Below are 27,666 nucleotides of genomic sequence, written 5' to 3' on the forward strand. Positions count from 1 at the left end.
TTAGTGTGGGAATCCCCTGAAGTGTGCGAACGAGGGAAGGTTGGTCTTATAGTTGAGTGAGGTTTCGAGTCTGCAATTCTTTTTGGCGTTGGGACAAAGATCAGTGACCAATTGGTTGTGGTCATTGAGGATATTCGGTTTATTATTTATGTGAGAGCTAAATATTGAAAGGATATTATGATTATTTTATCAAAGTGAGGAGTGGTATGTAACCAATGGATGGTATAATAATTAATGTTGTCGATAATTTCTTACAAATTCTGTGTAATAATCTTCATAAAATTATTTATCATTGTTGCAATTTTAGACTAAAAATAATATTATTGCAATTCTTTTATTTGAAATTATTTTATATTACATAATATTTAGATTTAATTTTTTTTAAAATTAATTAATAAAAAGAAATTTGTTTTCTCCTTATCAAAACACTTGTTTTGTGTTTAGTTGATTGAAAATAATTTTTCGAAAATTGGGTTCGAATCAATGGGACACTTAATGTTGAAGCTAATGTACAAGCAAATGAAAGTATCTAATTATTACTTAATGTTTTGAAGTTGGAAGAAAATTTGTTTGAAGCGTTCTACTGGAATTAATCATACACTAAAAAAAGTAGACCAGAAATGCCGTATACAGACAGATCTCCATTTGAGTTGACTATACTTTTCTCCATGCATCCACTATAAATTCAAATCATCTTCATTTGATCTGCCATGATCATCTCCTCCTCCTCCATTTTCCGCCATGGCAACGCCTCCACCATATCTTCCGTCAAAAATCGACATCTGGACCATCCTATCCGAATCCAGGCGCATACTCAAAGCCCACAGTGGCCACTTCCAAGCTCTCTCACTCCTCTTTCTCCTCCCTTCCTCTTGTTTTTTATCCATTTATCCCTTCATCTATCAACACTTCTCTCCCACCATTGAATCCCACCTCAGCTTCCTTGAGCAAAATCCCCGCATCTTCCCCATTAAACTCCCCATCTTCAATCTCCTTTACACCCTCATCCTCTCCATCTTCTCTTTCTTCGCTATCGGTACCATCACTTACAGCGTTTTCCACGGCTTTTACGGTCGACCCCTCAACCTTTTATCCTCTTTTAAGGCAGCATCCACTTCCTTCTTCCCTCTCCTCTCGACTTCCCTTGTAACCCAGTTTATCGTTTATGGAATCAGTTTAGTTCTTGGTTTGGTCTTTTTTGCATTAATCAAAGCAACCCAATTTTACTCTTCACCTACTTTCATCGTACTTATCCTTGTCTATGTGATCATTTTCACGTCTACTATAACTTATCTCCAACTGAACTGGATATTTGCTCATGCTGTCGTAGTAGTTGAATCAAGCTGGGGACTTGAACCATTAAAGCGAAGTCGAAATCTAGTTAAAGGAATGAAAGGGGTTGCTTTTAAGATGATGCTGTTTTTCGGCTTCTTCTTTGCGTGTAATATCTGGCTCTCAATTCAAAGACTGGAGGATCCAGCTGGTGATAAATGGAAAAGTTGGACATCTGTTATGAATATTGTCTCCACTTCCTGCATCTACATGTTCCTCATGCTTCATGGTTTTGCTGCAAATACAGTTTTCTATATATATGCCGAGGCTCTACATGGAGAGCTTGATGAAGCATTTGCTACACAATATGTAAGTCTGCCTGTTGATGATGGGAAAGTGAATGTTCCTTATATTGTTTCAATCGTTTAATGCTTGACGAAAACAGGAAACTGAGTTTCCTTTTATCTTCTGTTTTGTTTTGTTGTTGCTGTTATGTTTATCGTTTTCTAGTTTTACTTGGTATAGATGAAAAGGCAGATGTGTGAGCAATGTAAAACAAATGCTTCAGTCTTGTAAGTTAAAATAAAAAGGATATACATTTTGGAGTTGGTTAATGATGATTCCCTTTGCATTTGTAAGAAAACTGTTTAGCTTGTTAGTTAAGGCACACATTATGAAACATTAAGAATGGGCGCAACCTGGATAATCTATAAAATTTGCACATTTTTTCCCCAAAAGTTTAGGAATGTTAAACAGTTAGTAGAATGGAGTACTACAGAAAGTACATATTAAATACCTTTTCTTCTTCCATGTCATCCTAAATGCAAGAACTGATTGACCGACTCTTCGATGAAACACCGGTAGCTAGTCTTGCCTCGACGGAAATCAGAGTTGCCTTTACAGCCATTGTCATCTCTTCACATATTCAAAGTCCCAAATCAATTGAATTAGGATTATCACTCTGGTACTTGAAATTCTTAGTCCCATAAATTAAAGAATGAGCCTCGGAACCAGAATCGACTAACTTCATCAATCATGATCAGTCACAGCATTCTAATGTTAACCTGGCTGGATGAAGATGGTGCTTTTAGTTTAATGATACTATCATCCTGTTCGGAATCGAAAAGAACGTTGCTCCAGTTTGTTGATGTCTCGATAATTCTCGAAGGAACTCGATCACTGTCTTCCCCACCTGATGCTTCATACCCGTCACTAGTAGACCTTGATAAAGGAAATCCATTTGGAACAGCCATATTGACAGAAGATAAACCTGTTAGCCTTCTTGATTCTTCAGCTCCCGATGAGGAGACCTGAAATGGATGAATATCTGGTGAGTCTAAACTGCTCTCAGGAGAAGAGGCAACAATCCCAGCATAGCTTGACATTGCTCGACGGGTTTGGAAAGCGCTTCGTGCTTCCAGTTGAAGAGGTGCCAAACTACTTGATGTGTCTTTAGCAGAAATGGTCATTAAGGGATCCATGGGTAGGTCAGCTGGGAGACGCACTCGCTTAGATGCCCGTCTTCTGCTATCAGCTCTTGAGAACACTTGTCGGCCACTGCTTCCAAAGCTACTTTCTGCTTCTAGCCTGGAAGAGGTTTCCCGTCTCACAACGGGCTGCAGGATTTTGGACTTTTTCCTTGCTTCAGCTGCAGCTTTTGAAACATCTTCTGCATTTAACCGTGCCAATGTCCACGGACTGATCTTAACTGCTCCTGGATTCTTCTTCTTGATAGGTTCCTCTCCTATCATTTTTTTCCCATATGAACTCACAGATCCAGTATCGGGAGGAACAACATCGAACTAGCACCAATTACACAAACATCTCTCAGCTTCAGTGATTCAGCTAAAAGTAAACCATTTATACAATATACAATTCAACATCCATACTAATTCTCCTGACAAGGAATAATTTGTCAAAATTACCTGATCTTCGAGGAACAGCCGTGGAGGTGTACACCATGCACCCCTATGAAAAGTCGAAAAGGAACTAGCACTACTTAATCCTGTAAGTGAGCTAGCCGGGGACATTTGCGGACTCTGGTGACCACCAATACCTTGTTGCTCTTGCTCCTGCTCCCGTAAAGCTATTATATAATCATATGTGCTGATTCCCTGAGGCACATTCAGGAATTACCAAATTAGCTAATTAGCTTTCTTTTCTTTCCCCTTTCTTCACATTTTAGTACTTGTTAGGATTCAACTTAAGGAAGCAAAGAAATAAAATAGAAACATCCTTCACATGTTAGCGGGAAAAAAAAGTTGAAAAAGGCTTGCCTTTTTCATGAGTAGAACGTGAAAGAATAAAAGCTGTGCAATAGGTAGCGTAGCAACCATAGCCAAAATGGTGCACAATGCCTGTAAAAGTAAGAACTTACTGCTTAGCTTAATGCCTTGAATTGAAAGGTGCTAGTAATTATAGATTTGTTTCATGATCTCATAAATGCTAAATTTAAAGAGAATTCAGGAACGGTAATGCATAGCATTGAACAGTGCCAGGAAAAAAAAGATTAAGATAAATATTGGCACAACACTTACAACCACAATAACAAATGGAACCAAAGAGAAACTGCTTCCTAACTTCGTTGCAATATCAATAGAAAACTGCTTCCGATCGATGAAACAGCAGATAAGTACAAGGATTCCGGTTGACCATTGTAGAATAAGCTGCAATCTCAAGTCCAAGGTGGACAAATCATGTATAGACCTGTCAATAGTCAGTTAAAATGAAAATGACTAGAAAATAAAAGGCTTCTGGGATTTCTTCATTTCTGGCAACTGCGGAGTCACTCATGATGTTATATGGAATAGGTAATATTCATGAATGTGTCTTTTGATATATAAGATACAATGACAAGATAATAGAGGCAAATTGCAAGGTCCCGATTTAGCAGCAAAAGTACGAAAATGTGTTTATTGATCACAAAACAAGAAGCTTAGTAGTATTATTGTTCTTAAAGATCAAGATCTAAGATGCCTGTAAGGAAGGAGTTGGCTGAAGAATCCAGGAACTCAAAAGGAACATAAGTGTTACATGTTGTAATATGATGATTCTGATCTGATATGAACAGCGAAGATGAAGAACATGCTTACCAATAGAAGAGCAGAAACCATGAGAGCAAAAAATTGTCGGTAGTTCCTTTGGCCAATGCAATTGTTGAGCCACTAAAAAAAAAAACCCAATTGAATAAAACAAGCATTAGCAGCATCATTGATGAAGTGGAAAAAGTATCCAACAAATGAATATCCAGCAGTACCCTGCAGTGATGATCGAAACGGTCAACACATTTGTCACAGACTCTGCAGTGCTTGCTGTATTTGAAAACCTGCCAAAAAAAATAAACTTAATAAAGATAAGCTATCCACGATGTCAAGACAAAATAGCACAAGTCTTAAAACTGATACGGCGCAAGATTCATGTCCCTTCTCTTCAAATTCACATTTGATCAACTAGGCATGGTTACATGCAATCATAGACTATGGAGTTATCTTTTTTCCCCTCTTAAGCTATGTCAACATAAGGAACGTAATGGAATATTCATCAGATAAAGGAGAAAAAGGAAACGATGTAACAAGATACCAAATGCTACTTTACCTCAACTTCACACAAACTGCAATAGAACATGCCATCTTCACTCATCTGTTGTTCAGAAGATTCTTCGTTTGAGCTACAGCACTTGCAGATAAAAGCATAAGGGAAAAAAATCCATACGAAACAAGATGATTGCTTCGATGAAGCATGGTTTCTATCAGTTCCAAGACTTGTGTTTTTCAAGGTTTCATGTGTAGCTGCTGCATCCTTTTCCAGAGTTTTTCCTCCAACTAAAGTAGCATTGCCGTCATGCAATGATGTAGTTGAATCCCCACCTAATTTAGAGTCCTTTGGTCCAGAAAGCTTATTTTCAGAAATTTTGAGGTGCTTTTTTGACTTAAAAACTCCTGGATCTGCAGGATCAGCTGCCGCACACCAAACATATAGGCCAAAGCAACATGTAATCTAAAAGGAGAATATTGTCACTAAAGTTCCAAGGTGATAAGGACACATCAAATACAATAAAAGAGAGAACCACAATGGATGCCAAATATAGCTTGCTATTATAAGCAGCATTATAGTGCCATTAATTATTACTTGTGGACAAGACTCGAGAAATGACTCAACCTTGCATGCTTCGGTTAGATTGTATTATGATTTACTTATGACTTGTAGACAAGACTTGGGAAATGACTCAACCATCCACATTTTAATCGAATAATAGGATCAACTATGACTTGTAGACAAGACAAGGGAAATGAGTAAACCATGCACACTTAGCACCTAAAGTGTTAGCATATTTCATGACCTCCAAGAATGCATTTCAAACAGTACACTAATTTCATTCTAAAGAGCCATCTTAAAGCAGACGATTTGAGTCTGATGTACTAACTGTAATCATCTAAAATGCCAATATGTACTTTAAACAGCATACCTTCAAGTTCAAAGAAAAGCTAACTTACTTCTAACCATCCAATCTGCATTCTGCCCCCACAAAATCACCAACCACAGTTCTCCTGAGCTAGACTCAATTAGGCCATATGCTATTACAGTAAATAAACACAGTCTTTACTACTATTATATATAGACTTTAAGAGAGAACAGTTCTCAGTTTACAAATTCCAGTCAGCAGATAACATCATAGAAGCCTAACTTCTTTGTGTGAAATATTTCTTTAAGAGAAAGTTCATCAACCTAGCATTATCTAGAATTGTCAGTAAGTACCCCAGTCCCCGATAGCATGGACTTGCCCAAATGTTCTCGAGTATTTTATAACTTATGAGAACTATCAAACAAACCGTCTTAAAGTTTCAGATCTCTGTGTTTGCTGTGATAACAGTTCAGCAGTTCATAATTTAACATTTCCTAAAAGTAATATAAAACATTTATGAGCCAATAAACTACTTCATTAAAAGAATTTTTGCTCCAAAAAGGAAGAGCAATAAGACCAGCTGTTAACCAGAAGAAATTTAGCCACTAATAATCCTTTAATGGATGAAATTTGAAACTCTTGTATAGAATCAATGCCTCCTAAAAGGAACAATGGCTAAAAGACAATTGCCCTTATCAGCTAAAGTCACAAGTTGATGATATGCTTGAGAGACTCCATAAGATAAAACAACCAAAAGAAAAAAAAAAGAAAAAAAAATCAGATTTAGAAAAAGGAAAGGACCCTTAGATTAGAGGGAAAATAAATGAATCAGAGAGACCAACAGGCAAAGAAAACATAGATCTCAATTCTTCCACCCACTAGAAAATAAAAATAAAATAAAAGGAAAAATGTTGAAATGGCTTACAAGAGGAGTATAGATTCCAATCACAATGTATTGAAACATCTTCTTCCCAACAAAAGGAGCAAAGAACACATAGAATGCAAATCCAAGTGCCAAGAACACAGCAACAGCAACCACCTTTGCAAAAATAAGTAAAAAAAAAAACGAAAACTTTGCTAAATTACCCAGAATTGGAACAACAAAAAAGCTCAGCAATTTTACATAAAAATGGAAATAGTAACAAAGAACCAAAAACAAAAAATACCTGGAGTGGATGATAAGGAAGCTGCCATCCATGCTTCCTCATTTCCTCTTAAAATGTTAAACGAACAGAGAAGGGGAAAATATGGAAAAGAGTGAAAGTCAAAATCTGCTGGGTATTTTTCCTATACTTAGTTTCTCACACTTTCCCTCACTTTCCGGGGAAAATAAAGATCACTCATTTCACTAGACCACCAACCAAGCATTACCCTTTGTTTTTTTTTTTGTTTTGTTTTTTTTTTACCTTCACGGGTCTAATAAAAAAAATGGCAAGAAAAATGTAAAGTGTAAAAGAAAAAGAACAAGGTAGCTGAAGAAGATAGGTTTGGACAGTAAGGAAAGCTTTGTCTGGTTCACACAATCATGGCCCCTGCCTCATGCAATGAAAGAGAAAAGACAGAAAAAAACACAAGAAGGGCTAGTCTGGGGTTTGGGTATTTATTTGTTTCTTATATTAAAGCATTTTGCTTGGCCATAAGATCTGTCTCAAAACTCTCAAACTGTGTCTCTAAGTAACAACATGAGAGAGAACTGGTTTTTTTTTTTTCATTCTTTCGTTTCCATTGCCTATAATTTACCTTCAAAACCCAACTTTTACTTTTTTTTTTACTTTAATTTTTTGTTTAATTTTCTTTGTTTAATTTAATCATGTTCAAAGTGTCACAACATCAGGCCCATCGCTGCAAATAGACAGTTGTTCGGTTTCATCTTTTGTAATTGCCTTCACCAACAATTGTCTTAAAAATTCCTTTTTCAGCATTTTCCATCAATATTTTGACCCAGTTAGCGTTTTTAGTCTTAAATTATACATTATTATTATTATTATTTTAGCTTAGAAGTATTCATAATTTGCCAAGAAAAAAAAGTATGCATAATTATATATTTTAGTATTTTAAAAAATATTTTGACATAAGTATTTCATTTCTTACATTCTTTCGACTTTAGCCTATCCCTTTTCTCTTTTTTTTTTCACCCATCATCATATTCATTTTCCTTTATCTTTCTTTTAGATGTGAAAATAAAAATTCAAACTTTTGCATAAGATTCCTCCCATAATTTTTGTCCTAGTGCATTTCATGTTTTCATATCATTTTAATGCATACCATCACATTATAATCATGTTTAAAATATTTTATGATAATTTGTATTATAAATTATTATTTCGTTTGAGGTTTTTTATTACAAGCAATGTTAAAAAATACCATGTATCTTATTTAACTATTTTTTTTATTTTTTAACATCAATTAATGATATAACCTATTAATTTTTCTTATAAAATCAAACCACTTCACTATCAACATTTGTGGCATATGTCTCGCATTTATCGAACGTTTTGCAAGCACTTATTGGAGATACATGTGCGACGTCACGACGAGGAGATATGTGACATTACAACAATGCGACGGGTAAGGGACGACGTCACGACGAAGGTCGTCAAGACGTAAGACGAGGTGACGATCTCTTGATGTAGGAGCAGCGGCGACATCACAATAAGGAAAGTCGTGGCCTTTGTAACCCTGATTTAGACATGCCAATCAGAGAGGGTTTTTCTTTTAAGGGGACAAGAAGTAGTCGCATATGAATTTGAGAAAGTTTTTTGTGGTAACTATGGAGTGAATTATGTTCCCAAGTTAGGGTTTCGTTTTCAAAGTTTGGGTTTTGTACGTTTCGTATATTTAGGTTTATTTTCTCCATATTGTACTCTCGTGAGTTTACTCATTTACTGAAAAACCGAAGCCTCCTTCGTTCATGGTTTTATCTTCTTCGAAGGAGTTTTCCACGTAAATATTTGTGTTTGTTCTTCTCCACTTTACTATCTCGTTGTTTATACGGGTCGGTCCCCAACAAATTGATATTAGAGTCAATGATGAATTTCGATATGAAGAAGTTCGACGGGATCACAAATTTTATTTCTAACACTTTCGAATAATTACAGAAGTAGCTAATGTGGCCGAGCACAAGGGTGATGATTCATTGTTCTCTATATATAATTCGGTTGAAGGTGGCGTATTGTTAGATATCAGGCATGTGTCTGATTGTAAAAAAAAAAAATCACATCCCCTTTTGGTCTTTAGGACTCAAATGGTTCGCAGAGTGTTTGAGGCAAAGTGTAACACCTCAAACCTAACCTAGACGTTATGGTTGGTTTTGGAAGGTTACATTAATAAATTGAAACTTTAGTCATATATTTTCAAAATTTATCTTATTCCAAAACCGAAAATTGTAGATTTTATAAAACTCGTCACAACTTTTGGTAGGAAGATTGTCATTCATAAAATGTTTAGGTGAAATTTTTAATCGTATGCTTATAAAACTTGGTTTTTATAAAATCATCACACTTTAGTTACTTGCTTTGTTAAACACATAATCCTAATTAAAATTTTGCAACGAAAAAATTCTTAGAGTTGTTTAACTTTAAAAATTATACGTTTATTTCAAATTATCAAAAATCATACCGATTTTTAAAATAACTAACTAAAATATTTAACAAATCCCAAAACCAAAGTTAAAGTCCGAAAAACAGTCTATAAGTCCATAAAATCAAAAATAAAAGTTTCTAAACGAGTTAAACACAAAAATCAAATCGAGCTCTTGAGCGCCGCCAAATCCTAAGTCTGAGGATTACCTAAAAAATGTTAAACAAACAGAATGAGCTATAAAGTTCAGTGTGTGCCTTGGCCCACAAGCATAAATCACATCATAAACATGCTTAAATGCATATATCAGAACAGATGGATCAGAAGTCACACATGCTTAGCATAACATAATCAAATAGAATAATCTTACCCCCATCCGCTACACACTAAACCCCTCACCCATACCCGAGATCGGGACAAGGTACAAGGCGTTACCAGACACATACTCGGACACTTTCAGAAAATACAGGTTATAAAATTTCATTCTAATTTAAGACCGACCCAAACAACATCATAGTGTCCCGATTATGGACCTACAAGGTCCAAAACATACATTAAAAGGGATCTGGGACTAAACTGAGAACTATAGAAAATTTTAGAAAATTTACTAGAATTATGCCTTACACGCCCATGTGGAGGCAAGGCACACGCTCGTGTGCTTAGGGACACCCCTGTGTGTCCCACCCGTGTTGAATTATTTGGATTTATTTTTCATTTTGAACTTATAGAGATTTTCACACGGCCAAGCACACGCCCGTATCCCTGGACCATGTCCCTCACACGCCCCAAACACGCCCGTGTCCAAAAACCCAGACATTCTGTTTATGATGTCATCATTCATTTTGAGGCATACGGCCAAGGCACACGCCCGTGTGCTAGGCCGTGTCCTCCACACGATTGAGACACACGACCGTGTCTCTACACGTGTGTTTACTACCATGCAAATGACCTAAAATTTTAAGTGCAGGGGACACACGGCCAAGCAACATGCCCATGGGGGCTGACCGTGTGTCACACATGGCCTAGACACATGCTCGTGTGGCTACCCATGTGGACCTTTTTAGGGCTATTTTCCAAGCCTTTAGTCACCCTTTATCATCCATACACACTTAAAGACTTCAATGGTATTTAACATGGCTTAATTATACTCTAAAAAAATCTTGACATAACTCATTGCATGCTAACCTCATATCATCGGTTTAGTACATGCTAAATTATCCTTTTCGTATTAGGGGTTAATGTAACATCCCTTACTCGTACTCGAGATCGAGACAAGGTACGAGGCATTACCAGATATATACTCCGATATTTTCAGAAGATACGAGTTATAAAATTTTGTTCTAATTTAAAACCAATCAAACAACATCATAATGTCCTAATTATGGACCTACGAGGCCCAAAACATATATTAAAAGTGATCCGGGACTAAACCGAGAACTATAGAAAATTTTAGTAAAATTACTAGGGTTATGTCTCACACGCCCGTGTGGAGGCAAAGCACACGCCCGTGTGTTTAGGGACACGCCCGTGTGTTTCACCCGTGTTGAATTATTTAGATTTATTTTCCATTTCGAACCTATAGGGGTTTTCACACGGTCGAGCACAAGCCCGTGTCCCTAGTCCGTGTCATTCACATGGCCTAGACACGCCCGTGTGGTCGCCCGTGTCCAAAAACCTGGGCATTCTGTTTATGATATCATCATTCATTTTGAGGCACACGGCCAAGGCACACGCTCGTGTGCTAGGTTGTGTCCTGTACACGATTGAGACACATGGCCGTGTCTCTACCCGTGTGTTTACTACCATGCAAAATGACCTAAAATTTTAGGTGCAGGGGACATACTGCCAGGCAACACACCCATAGGGCTGCCCGTGTGTCACACACAGCTTGGACACATGGCCATGTGTCTACCCGTGTGAACCTTTTTAAGGCTATTTACCAAGCCTTTGGTCACCATGTATTATCCATACACACTTAAAGACTTCAATGGTGTTTAACATGGTCTAACCATACTCTTAAACAACCTTAGCATGACACAATTGCATGTCAACCTCATCTCATTGATTTAGTACATGCCAAATTATCCATTTTGTATTAGGGATTAACATAGCACATTTTACAATTAGGTCATGTTATAACCATTTACCATTATGTGCTATGTCCACTTTTAAATTATTAGATTCTATTTCAATTATTCATTCATGATAAACCTCATCATCATATCTCATGAAACATTTAAACATAGACATGCATCATTGGTAGGTTTACTACCTACATCGATGTGAGCCATATCTCATGCCCATATACAAAAGAATAAGTATATCATTTAGGCCCTTACATTGGCTAGCCAAATGACACATGTCGAAACCATCTTTTTTGAATAAGGGGATCGACTTTGATTTTGGAAATGAAAACAAAAAAACGGGAGTCGCCACCAATCCTTTTTGATGACGTGTGATCGGGTCACCTCGTAAAAGTGGTTGTTTTTAATAAATGTTTTGATTTATTTAAACAACGATTTTGGTCCGCAAAATTTAGAAAAACGGGTTCGGGAGTCAGTTACGCACGAGGAAAGATTAGCACCCTTGTCACCCCCAAAAATTGGTACCTAGTTGATTAATTAGTGTCTTAGTGTCGAAAATTAAAAACTTGAAAGACTTTGAAATACAATCCCTCTTTTGTAAAAAAAAACACTCAAATGTTAAAGACCTTCTCGTCTCAAAGTGATAAAATGTCACATCCAATAAGTTAGGACACGACATCTCGAACTTTTGAGAATGAGCTTGCCTTTTACTTAAAATTCATGTATTTTGACTTTTTTTTTAAAAAGGGAATTTGATTATTTAGAGTAAACGAGAAAAATTGAAACTCAGTAAGTTAGGGCACGATATCTCGAACTTCCAAATACCGAATATTGCCTTTGTTTGCAAAAATCTTATCTCGAGGTAACAAGATGTTATATCCAGTAAGTTAGAATACAACACCTCGTATCTCCGAGAATAAGTATTTTATTCAAAACTCGTGTTGCGATTTAAAAAGAATATGCCGTTATTTAGGCTAAACGAGAAAAATCAAAACCCAGTAAGTTAGGGCACAATTTTCTCGAATTTCTAAATACGAAGCTTTGCCTTTATAAAAGAATCAATTTTGGGTCGGGTAAAGGTTAATATAACATAAATTTGTAATAAAATGAGATAAAGAATGCATAAACAAATACAAATTTCGGTATTGACAGGCATAATAGAATAAACATAAACGCGAGTGTAAACGATAACGATAAAAGCAAAAATAAAATAAAATAAAACAGATAAGCTAAAATAAGAGAGAAACAATGAATAAGCTAAAAGCATTTGAAAATAAAAAACTAGCTGTAAATGAATAAGGATTATGTGAAACCATTAAAAAAAGATAGTAATAGTGATGACAATAATAATGATATGAAAAATATAACAATAGTGAGATAATGATATTAATACCTAAATATAAATATAGATATAATACTTAAAATATAATAACGAAAATATAAATAGATAAGAAATATAAGTAGTAATAAAATCTATACAGATGAAAATATAATAGTAATAATAATACGATAGTAATAATGATAATAAAAATTAGCAATAACAATAATATGTTAAATAAAAAAGTGATAGTGACGATAATTTAAAAATGTTAACAATAATAATAATATATGTTAGTAAGGATAATAATAATATGTAGAAAAGGGGAATAATAATAGTAGTAGGAGTAATAATACTATGTTAATAAGAATAATAGTAATAGTAATACTAAAAAGGTAATAGTAATAAAAATAAAAATAAAAATAAAAATAATAGTAATAATGATAATAATAATAATAATAGTAATAAAACAGAGAAAAACAACAACATAACGGTAAAAGTAATAATAATAATAATTATAATATAAAATTAATGATATAATAATGTAATAATAATAAGCAAATAAGTATAAAAAGAAAATATAATCATAGTAATAATAGTTGTAGTAATAATAATAGTAAGGATAATAATGATAATATAAAAATGATAGTAATATAATAATAATAATAATAATAATAATAATAATAATGAAAGTAGTGGAAATAATGATAGTAATATAATAGTAGGAATAATGATAATAATAATAATAATGATAATAATAATGGCAAAACAGCAAAAGTAACTAAAAGGACTAAATTGAACTTAAAATAGGAGTTCGGGGCAAATTTGGAATAAAAATACAAAGAAAAGGACCAATTTGGGTGCGCGGATGACAATATCCCATCCTCCCAAAATGCACAGCACCCAGAGGGACCAAAATGAAATAAAAATAAAATTTCTGGGGAAAATTAAAAATAACGAAAGATTTAATTATAAAACTATAAAAAAGCGGAAGGGCTAAAAGTGCAATTAGCCCTTCCACTCAAAAACACGCGGATCCTGAAGCGGGTCGGGTCGGATGCGGGTCGGTCAAGGCAAAACGACGTCGTTTTCTACTATGAAAGCCTAGGTGAAACGGCGTCGTTTCACCAAGGCTATTTAAACCATTTTTTAAAAAAAATTAATTTCTTCTTCACTTCAAAAAAAAAAAACAAAAAGAGGCCTCCAAATACTCTCCCCTTCTCAATCTCCGGCCCAGGTCTCCAGTAATTGGACCGATCATCGTACACCGCGCCGGCCACTGTACACGATGGCTGAAAATCTCCAAAAGGTAAATTTTTATTTTAAATATATATGTATACCTATATATATCGTTTTTTAAAGAGAAAAAAAAAGAAAATATGTACGTATGAATAGATTCGAAAAAGAAAAAAGAAAAAAAAATAAAACACCTTGGTTGATCGCTTGATTCCGTTTTTGCTTTTGTTTGTAAGTTTCTTTTGTATTCCAAAAAGTCTTCTATTTACAATCTGATTTCTAGGCTTTTATATAGCCATTTTACAAGAGATTTTTTTTTATATTATTGCTGTCACTTCTATCTTTATTTTTGCAGGTGCAAGTGGATGGTGGCCACAATGGCGGTGGTAGCAGGTGGCTGACAGAGGAGTGGTGGCAACAGGCTTACAGACGTGGAGGAGTGGGGTGGTTAAACATGCGGCTAGGGTTTTCTTTTTTTCTTTTTCTTTGGCTGAAAATGTTTAGGTTGTGGGCTTTTGGGCTGCTAGGGTTTTTTTTTTAGGTTTTGGCTGGTGTTTAATTTTGGTTTGGGCTTGTAATTTATTGGGCTATGTTTGTAATTTAATTTAAATGAGTTTTGGGTTGTAATGTTTGGGTTTTATAAATGGGCCCGGGCAAATTGGACTTACTACAACACATATAACAAAATAATCAAAAATTCTATACATGCCATTAAACAAAATGATAGTATCTATATACCAAAATAGGACACGTCGATACTGTGTTGATTCTCCAACCGTCTTCTAGTCTTCATGAGTCCATGAGTTCTGTAAGACAGGGAAAAGAGAAGGGGGTAAGCAATTATATGCTTAGTAAGTCCGGATAACTGAAAAGTAAACTTACCGGTTAATTATCAGACATCCATATTTAGGCAATAATTCCATCAAGCATGAAATAGTCTCCCTATCACATGCACTCAATAATCAAGTTAGTCTCATAACAATACATCATGTTATTAGTCTTAGATGAGCTCATCAATCCAATATTTACATGCTTTATTTCTCATGTTAATCCTGTTGAATTTCTCGGAGAATCTCGATAGATAGCCCAATAACCGTCAGGTCATACAAGTGATCATCTCAAGTACGCACTCCCACGAACCTTACATCTCACGGTAGGATTACAAGTCCAAGCTAAATCCCCTGTAGTAATAACTCATAGAGCAATGTTGGGATTACCCATCCAGACTAAATCCCTTTTAATGACAATTGCTCCCATAAGTTTGGATCTGATTTGCCAGTCCAGGCTAAATTCAATCCTCATTCAGATTACCCGTCCGGGCGAAATCCTTAATGCACCCATATTCTTTGAGAGGCTCGATCACTCAAGAAACACCCCTCCGGGCTAGATCTTTTTCATTTTTGAGATCATCGGATTACCCGTCCGGGCTAAATCCTTTTCTACAACACATGCAGGATCTCATGTCATGTAAACCATAATTTATCCATTGGATTTCCCTTTTCTACTTCAACCAGGATATTTATCATCTTTTCAATTACTCTACCATATTTCATGGATTATCATGCAATGAATATCTAATTTTTCATACATTCAAGAACATGCATATGTTAAGTATATAAAGAGTTTAATTCGGGTTATACGAACTTACCTGGTAATTACTTCGGTTACCAAAACAAGATAAGTCGATACTGTGTTGATTCTCCAATCGTCTTCCAATCTTCATGAGTCCACGAGCTCTGTAAGACAGGGAAAAGAGAAGGGGGTAAGCATTTATATGCTTAGTAAGTCCCGATAACTGGAAAGTAAACTTACCGATTAATTAGCATACAACCATTTTTAGGCAATAATTCCAACAAGCATGAAATAGTTTCCCTATCACTTGCACTCAATCATCAAGTTAGTCTCATAACAACACGTCATGTCATTAGTCTTAGATGAGCTCATCAATTTAATATTTCCATTTCTATTTCTCATGTTAATCCTATTGAATTTCTCAAAAATCTCGATGGATAGCTCAATTACCAGTTTAGGCTAAATTCCCCGTAGTAATAACTCATAGAGCAATGTTAGGATTACCAGTCCAGGATAAATCCCTTTTAACGATAATTGCTCTTATAAGCTCGGATCTGAATTGTCAGTCGAGGCTAAATTCAGTCCTCATTTGGATTACCCGTCCAAGCTAAATCCTTATTGCACTATATTCTTCGGAAGGCTCCATCACTCAAGGAACACATTCCGAGCTAGATCCTTTCCATTTTGAGATCATCGGATTACCTGTCTGGGCTAAATCTTTTTTTGCAACACATGCAGGATCTCATGTCATGTAAGCCATAATTTTTCCATCGGATTTCCCTTTCTATTTCAACAAGGACATTTATCATCTTTTCAATTACTCTACCACATTTCATGGATTATCATGCAATGAATATCTAAATTTTCATACATTCAGAACATGTATGTTTAAGTATATTATGAGTTTACTTCAGGTTATACTAACTTACCTGATAATTGCTTCGGTTTCGTATTTCAGTTATTCCGAAACCTTTCGTTTTCTACGGTCGACCTCCGGAATTGGTTCCTCGAGGTCTATATCAATAAAATTTGACTATTAATACATCACATTTTTCATTTTAGGATTTAAAACTCACCCTTGGGCAAAATGACCAATTTGCCCCTAACCTTTCACACTTTTACAATTTAGTCCTAAGGCTAGTATAATGAAATGCATGAAATTTCTAAGTTACCCAAGCCTAGCTGAATATTTTTCCTGCCTATAGCAGTGCACATTTTCTTTCATTTCACATTTTTCTACCCATTTTCACAACTTTTACAAAATGGTCCCTTAAGCCATTTCCATGAAAAACTACTTAGTAAAAGTTGTTTACTATCCTTTAAACTCTCATATTCCTCCATAAATCATCAAAACACAAACATCTCATGCATGGGTAAATTTTTGAACATGAAACCTAGCTTGAAATATGGGTAGAAATAGAGAGAGCATGTTACGAGGATCTCAAAAATACGAAGAACGTTAAAAACGGGGCTAGGGAACACTTACTATTGAGCTTGAAAATATTGAAAACCCTAGCTATAGAGACCCTTAGAATTTCGGCAGCATGGAGAAAAAATGAGTTGATTTTAGCTTGATTTTTCTCTTTTTATTTAGTTTATTACCAAATGACCAAAATGCCTTTCGTTACTAAACTTCCAAAATTTTCCATGCATGCCCATTTTTGTCCAAAAACTTTGAAATTGGGGAAATTAATCTTTAAGGACCTTTAATTAATAATCCATAACAATTTCATACTAATTGCTTCTAGAACCCAAGTTTTGCAATTTATTCAATTTGGTCCTTAATTTCCAATTGGACACCTTACACATAGAATTTCTTCATGAAACTTTTAACAAATGCTTATTTTCATATCCTAGACCTTATAATAATCATAAAATAATTATTTTAACATCGAATTTGTGGTCCCAAAACCACTATTCCGACTAGGCCCTAATTCGGGATGTTACAAATCACACCAAATAGGGCTACAAGAACCCATCCATCTATCACACCAATATGTGGTCATCTACCACTCAGATAGTATGCAGTTGGGCCATAATAATATATATTTTGCAATTGTACTGTCAAACAGATAGTGCAGATACACTTTCAGAATCACAACTTCCTCTGTCACATTATCATAACCCACCCCAATGCATATGCAATAACGTATTAAATGATCATGCAACATGTACTTATACATATTAACTAACAAAACATATGCATGATATCATAGCATTTACAGAATCTCACTATCCAGAAACATCGTCATATCGTTACACAAACACATAGAATTACTTAAATATCAGATTCCAAGTTAGCCAAAAATCAGCCCAAGCGAGGCCCAACAAATCACTCAAAACAGGCCCAACACACCCTACTTATCTAGACTATGTGGGCCCACACAACCTAGCACACAACCAACCACATGCTCATATGGTTCACATGGTTGTGTAGCGTCATTTACCAGATTTGAATTTTCTCGAAATTTCCAAATTTTCATGACTGTTTTCAATATTTTGAGGTTAGAACACACATCTTAATGTCACTGGAATATTGGCACTGAAGAAGCAACAAGGTCATGTGTAACATCTCATTTTTCAATGGTGTCAAAAATAGTGGTTTCGGGACCATAATTCTAACAACTAGGTCAATATTTTATTATTTATTTATTGTTTATAGGAGTATCACAAGTTCATATTAAAATTTGGATAGAAAATTTTAATGTTTAACTGGTTAATTAAGTAAAAATGACTAAATCATAAAAGCTACAAAAGTTTATTATTATTAGTTAAAATGGGTTTAACAACTTTAAGAACTTGATTTGATGGCCTTAAATGGTAATTAGACCATTAGTATTATATTAGACAGTTAATGTTATAAATTGTTTAGAATTTAAGGTTAACTTCGAGGGTAAATTAGTAAATAGGTAAATTTGTTAAAAAAAAACAAAAGAAAAAGATGATCAACTTCTTCCTCATGTTTTTCCACCATCATTTACACCATTTTTAAGCATGCTCAAGGTTCAACCAAGTTCCTAAGATGCATGTAAGTGATTTTGGTTCTCATTTTTATTAAATTTTATGTTTTCAAGATCGCTGCAGCTTAATCGAGCTAACTCGAGGGTTAATTCATAAAAAATGTTAAACTTTTTGAAATGTACCATTGTTGAATTTTTGAAAATTTTTAAGTTTGATAATGGTTTTATAAGTTTGATAGCTAAATAGGATTATTTTGTAAAGTAATTTTTAGTTATTTTGATGTTTAAGGATTTAATTATTAAAGTAGCAAAATCTCATGATAATATGGTCAAATTATGAAATATATGAGCTGTTCAAGGACTACAAGAAATTTGGATAGCTTACTTTAAGCTTGAATATGTTCAATTTGAAAGTTTTGGGTTTAGTGGCTAAATTGCATAAAGGATAAAGTTTAGGGGTAAATATGTAAAATATGAATAAAAGGGGTTTAAATGTATACTTGATTGTTTATGTTGTGTGAAATGATTTAATTAAATTAAACTATACTTTAGATCAAGAATCTCAATGAACGAATGACGTACGATGAAAAGGAAAAATTGTAGATTAGTCCTTGATAGTTGAATCACTTGACAAGTAAGTTCATACTACCTTTCGTGGTTACAATTTGTTATTAGATGTTAATTAATTATATATAACCTGTTGAAATGGAAATCGGATTATGTGGAAATTGTAACGCCCCAAAAATTGGGCTTAGAAGAGTTGGACTTTGAGTCTGGGATTCGGATAGAAGAAAACCTGAATATTGAGAAGTTTTAAATATTACTAGTGTTTTAAAAAAAAATATATATATATTGATAAAATATTTATGTTATTACTAATATTTTAATTTTTATGAAAATTATTATCATTATAATTATTAGATACAAATATATTTATAAAATTATTGTTGTTAATTTAGTGTTTAAATTAAATTATTGTTAGAAAATTTTACTGTATCTATTTTTATTGATTTATGGAAATTATAATTATTATTAGGAAAAAATATATATATTATTGTATTTGAAATTTTCATTATTATGGTGATTATTATTATTTTAGTTTTTAAATAAATTTAGAAGTATTTAAAGTATGGGAAAAATTCGATCCAAGACTCTAGCAAAAATAATTATTTTTGTTTCTTTAGGGGATCTGGGCATTAAGGTTTATTAATAAGTTGGGCTAAAATGGGACATAAGGAGGAGTCAGGCCTAGTGGTTAAGCGTGTTAAGCAGTAGGAAAGGAGCAGGGGTTCGATTCCCTGCGTGTGCAACTGTGAGTTTTTTTTTTAGAAAAACCAAGGGCTGTCGCAGGTAAGCGTTAATAATTCTTCAGGCTAATTCATGTCAGAAGCAAGTTTCTGGCCCAGTGGTAAAGCACGCTAGGAGGGCGTGGGAAGTGCCTGGGTTCAAGGCACGGCGCGCGCAAATTGTTTTTCTTTATACAGGTTGCGGTTGGAATAGGCCTTAAAGGAAGTTACGAATGAAGTTTGACACAAGGAGAGCCTGTGGCGTAGTGACAAGCAACGTATGTGTGTGTTAAAGAGGTCATAGGTTCGAGATGTATAGCAAGCAAAAATTTTCTTAGGATTTTTTTTTCCTTCTTCTATTTTTTATTCTTTTTTATCCTTCTCTTATCTCTTCCCCTCTTCTCTTTTCTTTCTCCTCTTAATTCTCATCCTATCTTTTTGCCGAACCTAAATCCTTCATATTCTTCTTCTTTTCTCTCTTAAATCCTCAACAAACTGGTTAGCCGAATTTCCATTGAAGCCAAACCTCGTATCTTTTCTTTCAAAACCGAAATCTTACTACTTTGAGGTACTACAAAGGCCGAACCCTTGGTTGAGTATTTTTCCTTTCTTGTGTGGTAGTTGGATCTACAATCGATTGCGAGTAGTGTCATAACAATATAGGTAAACGCTCGAATCTTTCTTTCGTTATTCATGAATTAAGGTAAAAGCCGAAAAACCCCTATATGCAAAGGGTGCCTGTTGATTGTACTCATAAGGTCTAGTGGTGATATCTGATTTTTTTCCTACAGTGTGGATTAAAGGCTACTAATCGAAGGCTTGGATATTTGGAACGACCAGAAATAGATCTAGTCCATTTTTTCGGCAAAGGTAAGAACACTAGTGCCTAAAGTGTTAATGGTCGATTTTTAGTAAGGAGTTTTGCAGATAAGTTGCTATGGATTCATAGTTAACGTATTAGTAATTCATTGTAGGCAGTTCGTGTGTGGAACTCGTCAGTGTTTCGTCACAAATAGGTGTGTAAACGACACCCACTCATAGACTAGATCGGTAAAAGCCGAAAAGCCGGCATTTATGAACTTGCGAGCGTGCGAGCGCTTGTGAGGTGGTTTGGTTGTTAATTTTGATAATCGCAAGCAGTATGATTGCAGAGTGCGTAATTTCGTGCACTTCGGTATATTTGGGCTTAATGGGCCGAAAATAGGTTAGTGGGCCAACAGGCCCGATTCGGTAAAAACGCTCGGTAAGTGCTTCTGTTAATGTGTTAATGGTTAGAATATGTATGTAAACTCTAGAATAGTAAATTTTATTAAACTATCCCTAAGTATGAAAATTACCGTTTTACCCCTAGGTGCAAAATAACCGTTATACCCCTAGGGTTATTTTTGACTGAAATACATGATATTCTGATTCTGTTTGTTATATGCCATGACATGTATATCTGTTGCATGGGGTTGGGTTTTGTTATGGAGGAAGAACCCGTTCTGGTGGCTGTGCCACATATTCTGATATAAGCAGCTTTGCTGTGGATTATAGTTAGTGCCGCAATCGGTGCTAACACTGTAAGTGTAGGGATGGCGTGGGTGATTTATTCCCCACAGGAAGTGTAGGGATGGACGGAGGCAAGTGCAGGGTTGGATGGGGTTATCATGCATTAATCATATGAGACTGTTTTATTATGGGCCAACTGTATTAAAATGGGCCCAACTGTGTCAATATGGGCAAGGCCCAATATATCTCGACTTGTAATAGGGCTACAGCCCAGATTGATACTGATATGGGCTAGGCCCAGTATACTCTGTTACTGTAAGGGGCTATGGCCCAGATTAATATTGATATGGGCTAAGGCCTAGTTAACACTAAATTCTGAATAGGGCTTAGGCCCAGTAAAGCTTGAACTGATTTGGGCTCTGGTTGGGATACTTTACACACTGAGTTTTCCAAACTCACCCCCCTTTTTCCCATCTTTGCAGGTGAGCCTTAGATCGATGGACTTGGAGCTGGGCGGGATTCAGAGTGGCCACGAAGATTAAATTTCTGGTTTTTAAATAAGTTTCAATTAGCTTCCTTTTAAATTTCGCATTTATTTTTGATTATTTTTATTCTGGTTTAAGTTGTAATAAGGCCGCTCTTTTTATTATTTTTAATATTTTGGGTTATTAAATTGGTTAGCTCTAGGGCGCGCTTTATAAAATTACTTATTTTCAAAATATCACGATTTCCGAGCAAAGCTTCCGCAACGTAAATGTTTTCAAAGGAAATAAATATTTTAAATGGACTTAAACTTAATTTTTTGTTCGTGGACAAGTAATATGCTTTATGTGTGGCAATGGATGTGTGCATGTCTAGAATTGGATCCATGAAGAGCTTGGTACTTAAACAGTCCAATAGACTCACCTCCTCTTTTCTGGCTTCCTACCTGGTGCACAGTTTCCATTCACTTTAATCTATAACGAAAATATTCTTTTCAAAGATTTTTAATTAGAACATGAGTTTTACAATAACGCTCCAATGAGTTTTACATCAAGAAGGGTTTTCAATGAAAACATGGTTTTCGAAAAACACTTCAATGTGACACGCCGGATTCAGTCGTAACGTCTGGGCCGGGTTTAGGGTGTTACAGAAATAAATTGAATTCTAGTTAATTTCGATGGACCGAGTAAAAGCCTCAAACACGAGGTTTCTAAATGATTCCTAATCTAGATCGACCTCTAGTATTTTTTGTAGATTCAGATATACATGTGACACGGATTTAGCCTGAACTAGTAATCTGTTGTTGTTTTAAAGGTTTAACCTGGATTGATAACCTTACATGTATACACAGCCCTGACCAGGCTATTTTTCTATGTTGTCAATGGTTTAGTCCGGGCGGGTAACCTGAGACATATATTTTTGTACCTGACTAGCTCGAATGAGCATTAAATGTTTTCGTGCTTATGTATTGAATTCTTTTACAAAGCTCTATCAGAAAATCAAAATATATACAGTGTATTATTAACGTGGACAAAACATGAATTATGACTATCTGTATGATTGTTATTTACTGATTCAAAATTATTTTGTCATGATAGGGATATTAGTTTGAATAGTTATTTGAAATTATCTATTAAATGAATAAGGTAAGTTATTGAATTGGATTGTATGAGGTTACTAAGTATTGTATATACTTACTCCTTTTATATTGTTCTGTAGATTTTGGATGACCGAAGCATGTTGATCAGATGAACAGAGCTCACATCTACCATCTTTGACATCGGTAGCTTTTTAAATCTTGAATTGTGGTTACTTGTGGCATGTATATAGGATACTTATTTTGAAAATGTTAGACATGTTTTGGTACTTTAGTTGTAAGTGCAATTATGTGCAAAGTTGGTATATGTATTGCATATTTGCTCTCTTGGTAATGTGTAGTTATAAGTTATGTTTGAATGGTATTTTTGGATAATTTTATGGTAACAAGTTTGGTGTGCTTAATGATAGTTAGAAGGCTAGAATGGATAAATTGATTGGTTGATAAATGTTGATTATATGTGGTGCTAATGAGGGCATATTGGTTAGGCATTTAGGTTGGATGCTTTGGCATGTTTTAAGCTTATTTAAGTGTGTTTTGAAGGCATTTGAATAGTTTATTTTGGTTTGGTTTGGAATATGGTCTACAACACGGCCGTGTGACCCTATTTTTATTTACACACAGTCGAGCGACACGACCATGTGACCCTATTTTTGAACTGTACAAGGTTTGGCCACACAACGATGTCCTTGAGCCACATGACCTGGGCTATGTCACTCGGCCATGTGATCCCTGTTCTCAATTTTTCTAAATTTTTTTTGTTTTATTTCAAATTAGTTCCTTATTGTTTTTAAATCAATTTTTAGGTTTCGTAAGCTCACTATAAGGCCCGTGTTTGTATATATACTATGAATGATGATTGGTTTCAATTATCTAATATTTAAATTAATACTTGAATGTTTTTATATTATCATTTGATTCAATATGTGTCATAATACTCTGTAACCCTAATTCGACGATGGTGACGGGTTAAGGGTGTTACATTTAGTGGTATCATAGTTATGGTTTTGTTTGTTTTGGGGCTAAACATAGCGTGTATTGAGTTTATAAATGCATACCACAATAACCTAGAAGCTGTGTGATGCTCATGGTCTGATCTTACAATGTTTTCTTTTATGGATTTACAATGGTAGACGAATTTAATCATGTCGATAATGATGATGTTGAAAGTTATGCTCCAGCTTCAAATAAGGGAGCAAGCCAGGATATGTCTGGATCTCAATTATTGAGAAGTGGAGATCGTAATACCTTCTTCCAATTGATGAATGATTGGTTTGCACAATGTATAATGAATAATCCAATGGCTTCACAACCTCCACCCCATCTTGTGCCTTCCTCGGCACTGGTTCATCCTCAAAACTTAAATCAGGTTGTAACAGCCCGTTTTTCAGTGGTGTCAGAAATAGTAGTTTTGGGGTCAAAAATCTAACGAGTGAGTTCGTAAATACTATTATTTAATATTCACAAGTCAAATATGGTATTAAAATAAATGTTGAATTGGTAATTTATGCTATTTGAGAGAACAATTAGGTTCAAGTGGTATGACCTTAAAGATAAGTGGTTTTAGAAAATGACGTATTGGGACCTTATTTCTACAAAACAAACCGTAAGTATTTTATTAAAAATTTATAGAGTGTTATTAAGGTCGTATTAAAGTTTCTTTAAGAAAATTTAATGTTTAGATAGTTAATTAATTAAAAATGATTAAATTGAAAAAGGTGTAAAATTTATTAATTAATGCATTTAGTGACTAAATGGCTTAATTATTAATTGAGAAAGGAGCCATATGGTCATTAGGCCTTAATTGATGTGGTAGGATGTCATTAGTAAGAAAAAGGATAAAATTATTATGTAATTAATGGCAAAATGGTAAATAGGTTGAAATTAAATAAAACAAATTGTAAAACTAAACAATTCCTATTCATTTTTCTTCAACCTTGGTTGAATTCACCATTAAGGAGAGCTTCAAGCTTTGGTTCTTTCATCCTTGTGAGCTTAATTCTCACTTATTTCTTGTAATTTTTATGTTTTTGATATCGTTGCAACTAGGTCCAGCTAGCTCGTACCTTTTTTTTTGTTAAAATTTTTTAAAGTTTCTATTGATGAATTTTAAATGTTTATGATGAATACCATGTATTTAGAGCTTTCATTTTATTGTTTGATGATTTTGTAAAGTGATTTTTGTTAGATTTTGATTTTAGGATTAAATTGTGAAAATGTCAAATTTTAGGGTTTGATAGTGAATTTAATGTTCATTAGGGACTTTTTAAAGGCCTAGTATATTTGGATAGAATATTGACTTGAGAAAAATGGTTAATTTGATAAATTTCGGGTTAAGGGACTAAATTGTAAAAATTGTAAAAGTTTAGGGTAATTGTGTAAATTTGGAAAAAGGTATTAGTTGTAAAATGGATTGGAATGTTAAATGTAAGCTGATAATTGAGAAATCTCACATTTTAGATCAAGATCCCGTAGATACTCGTGAAAAAAGAAAAATTACGAAATAGTCCCTAAACTTCTACAACTACTGCAATTCAGTCCAGGTAAGTTTGTACGGTTTAAAATTTAACATCTATGTGAATTTTTGAATAATATAACATGATATAAAATATATATATATTCAATTGTTGATAATGAATGATTATTTGAGATATGTTATTGAATTTGATGTTCAGATTGGATTGAACGCAGGATAGAGTACAATCATGATATGGTGTGTTGTAGGGAATTGAAGTGGAGATGGTTTGGAGGGATGTATATATTTATTTCCCGAGTAAACCGAGGTTTAGAATTTTTTGCAAACTCTTGTGTTATACTCTTTGTTTGGCTTGTTTCGATTGGACTAGCTCTTATAAGCATTGGCGTGTTTCGGTTGAACTGGTTCTTATGAGCATTGGCGTGTTCTAGTTGGACTAGCTCTTGTGAGCATTTGCTGTGTTTTGGAGGGATTGACTCGTAGAGCATTTGGCCTGTTATGGTTGGACTGATGATGTGCTCCTATTCGTAAGTCGTTCTTCAAATTGAAAATCTCAGTAAGGTAATTTGTTTAATGAATTTGATGGATTTTCTATACATTTGAGTATTAAATTGAATGTATGTAATTTATCGATTGAGATTGTGGATGACAGGAACATATATGGTTGATTTGTATGTTTATACTTTGTACTATGCAAATGAAATGAGTAAGAAAAGGAATGGAACGATAAGTGACTTAATGGAAAGGTTCATAATTATAAGAAAAGTTTGATGCTTATGTAATGTACTCTATGAAAGTTATTTATGTTATAATTGAGTTTATGTGATTGTTAATAAATCTAATAACATGTGAGTTTGATGATGCTTGAATAGGCTTATATTAAACTCATGGTATTGGAAACGGTAAGTAAGCAAATGAATTGAAACATGATTATATGGTAACAATGATGAATTAAATGTTATGTTTATATATATATATGGTTAATTTCAATATCTTGAACAAGTATGCTAAGTTGAGAGTTTGATGGTGTTATAAAGGCTTTATTAATCCTATGGCATTGGTAAAGGTTTATATAATTTTTTGAAGTTCATGATTGAAATGGTATATTATGTTAAAGTTTATACGAGCTTACTAAGCGTTCATTACTTACGTAATTATTTTTCCTTTACTTTACAAATTATTGAAAGCTCAATCGATTGGAAGTTTGTCGGAGATTTGTCACACTAACCATTGGACAATTTGGTAGTTGTTGAGTATTTTGGCTAAGGTTTATAATGGCATGCATAGGACGATTTATAATGGTATTATAGTTCGTGTGTTAATGATGTTTGGTATGTGTAAGCTTTGGAAAGTTATATTGGTTTGGTGCACCTTGATACCTTACCAAGTTATGTGATGTTTATTACTTTAAATGCTTGTTGATATGATTCACTTGGCATGTTGATGATAGTTTGAAAATGGTTACATGTGACATGTTTTAGTTCATATTTCAACTAGGCTATTAAGTTTGAAAATGGTTAGAAAGTGATTTGGTATGTATACATTATGTAAGTTAACTATGTTGGTACTTTTGATGCTTTGCTAGTTTGTGTCATTGTGACTATATCATGTTACATGTTTTGAATTGTTCAAATGGCATATTTTGTGATAGAAGTGTTAATAGTCATAATTGTGGCATGTTTGATTAGAAGTTGAATTATGTTTGATGATGGAAATGTGAATAAATATGCATGTGTAAGTAAGCTTTGATGTTGCTTGTGAGGTGCCTTGAAATGGCATATTGGTTGGTTGTTTTGAGGCTATTGAATTGGTCATTATATGCATGTTTAGGTAAGTTTTTTATGTCTTGATTATATGCATGGTTTGGTGTTGGAAATGGCTTGAATTTGGGCAAATTCATGTCCACACGGCTTGAGACACGGACATGTGACTCAGCCGTGTGAGACACACGACCTAGCCACATGGCCGTGTGTCCCCTGTAGGATTTATTGCATGCAAGTGTGTGGGGCTATTTCGAATGTTACACAGCCTGTGACACAAGTGTGTGTCTCAATCGTGTGAGGCACACCCTGTGTATTTTTCTTAAACTATCCAAATCTTTCCAATTTAGTCCCGAATCATTTCTAAGGTGCTCAATTTAAGGACGATATGTATGTGAATGATTGCTTTATAATACAGTTATAATGATGTATGAAATGCATGTTTTAAATGATCCGTTTGTATAGTAATGTTCTGTAACCCTATTTCAGCGACGAATACGGGTAAGGGGTGTTACACAAGTACCTATTCATCAACCTCCTACAAATAAAATTCATAAATACGGAGCCAAAAATTTTTGTTGATTGTACAATGAAGATCTGGCAAAAGCTGAGTATTGGTTAGAAAATGCACAATGTTTTTTCAATTAATTG

General features: G+C 34.4%; 2 protein-coding genes across 2 annotated transcripts; one reads left to right on the forward strand and one right to left on the reverse strand.

Annotated features, from left to right (window-relative positions):
• Nucleotides 1-741: 741 nt before the first annotated feature.
• LOC107893703 (uncharacterized) lies at nucleotides 742-1,701 on the forward strand. The gene has a single exon (XM_016818759.2). It carries the CDS (start codon nucleotides 742-744, stop codon nucleotides 1,699-1,701), a length of 960 nt encoding a protein of 319 aa, XP_016674248.1.
• A 274-nt stretch (nucleotides 1,702-1,975) lies between these two features.
• Nucleotides 1,976-7,395, reverse strand: LOC107893702 (probable protein S-acyltransferase 22). The gene is made up of 9 exons (XM_016818758.2): nucleotides 6,841-7,395; nucleotides 6,600-6,713; nucleotides 4,867-5,268; nucleotides 4,529-4,597; nucleotides 4,365-4,436; nucleotides 3,810-3,938; nucleotides 3,549-3,629; nucleotides 3,198-3,386; nucleotides 1,976-3,074 (listed from the first exon to the last, which is right to left on the reverse strand). The coding sequence occupies exons 1-9, from the start codon at nucleotides 6,880-6,882 to the stop codon at nucleotides 2,316-2,318; spliced, it is 1,857 nt and encodes a 618-aa protein (XP_016674247.2). The 5' UTR covers nucleotides 6,883-7,395; the 3' UTR covers nucleotides 1,976-2,315.
• Between the last annotated feature and the right edge of the window lie 20,271 nt (nucleotides 7,396-27,666).

Source organism: Gossypium hirsutum, chromosome A13 (assembly GCF_007990345.1).
Source record: "Gossypium hirsutum isolate 1008001.06 chromosome A13, Gossypium_hirsutum_v2.1, whole genome shotgun sequence".
Taxonomy (NCBI): domain Eukaryota; kingdom Viridiplantae; phylum Streptophyta; class Magnoliopsida; order Malvales; family Malvaceae; genus Gossypium; species Gossypium hirsutum.